Genomic DNA, 542 nt, shown 5'->3' on the forward strand with positions numbered 1-542 from the left:
TGACAGACTGTACCAGCATCACTGGCACTTTCAAACTGTTCTTACTTATCCAGATGATTCTTAACTTGTTCTGTGGCCTTGTGTGCTTGTTGGCCTGCTTTGTGATGTGGAAACACAGGTACCAGGTCTTTTATGTGGGTGACAGGATATGCTCCCTAACAACTTCCGAAGGCCGGCAGCAAAAGGTCTAACATTCTTGCTCAAAGGTGGGAGAGAAAACAGCACACCTACTAGCTGAGGTTAAGAGAAAGGGAGAAAGAAAAAAAAAAACTTTTGACAATAATTGTTCTAAATGAATATTCACTGTTCTAAATGAATATTTTTATAGTTGTCAGGAAATGGAAAAGCATTGATTCAGGTTTCTATAGTATTTTTACAAATTTTTATGGGAAAAAGATCCAAATTGAATTTAGGATATTAAAAGAACACTGAATAGGGAAAGGATTGCGTAGATCTATCTGTGCAGTTGAGTTTATTTCTAATACTCATTTTATCCATTACTTTTATAATCGTCTTTCCTATTAGTCTAGTTTGATAGTACG

General features: G+C 35.8%; 1 protein-coding gene across 1 annotated transcript in view; it reads left to right on the forward strand.

Annotated features, from left to right (window-relative positions):
• Positions 1-308, forward strand: part of SSPN (sarcospan) — a 28432-nt gene extending 28124 nt beyond the window's left edge. Inside the window, 1 exon segment of the mRNA XM_006912697.2 lies at positions 1-308. This exon segment is cut by the window's left edge and continues 18 nt beyond it. Within this exon segment, the coding sequence (XP_006912759.1) occupies positions 1-191 (191 nt within the window). The 3' untranslated portion in view covers positions 192-308.
• The last annotated feature ends 234 nt before the right edge of the window (positions 309-542 follow it).

This window comes from Pteropus alecto, unplaced genomic scaffold, assembly GCF_000325575.1.
Source record: "Pteropus alecto unplaced genomic scaffold, ASM32557v1 scaffold103, whole genome shotgun sequence".
Classification (NCBI taxonomy): Eukaryota; Metazoa; Chordata; class Mammalia; order Chiroptera; family Pteropodidae; genus Pteropus; species Pteropus alecto.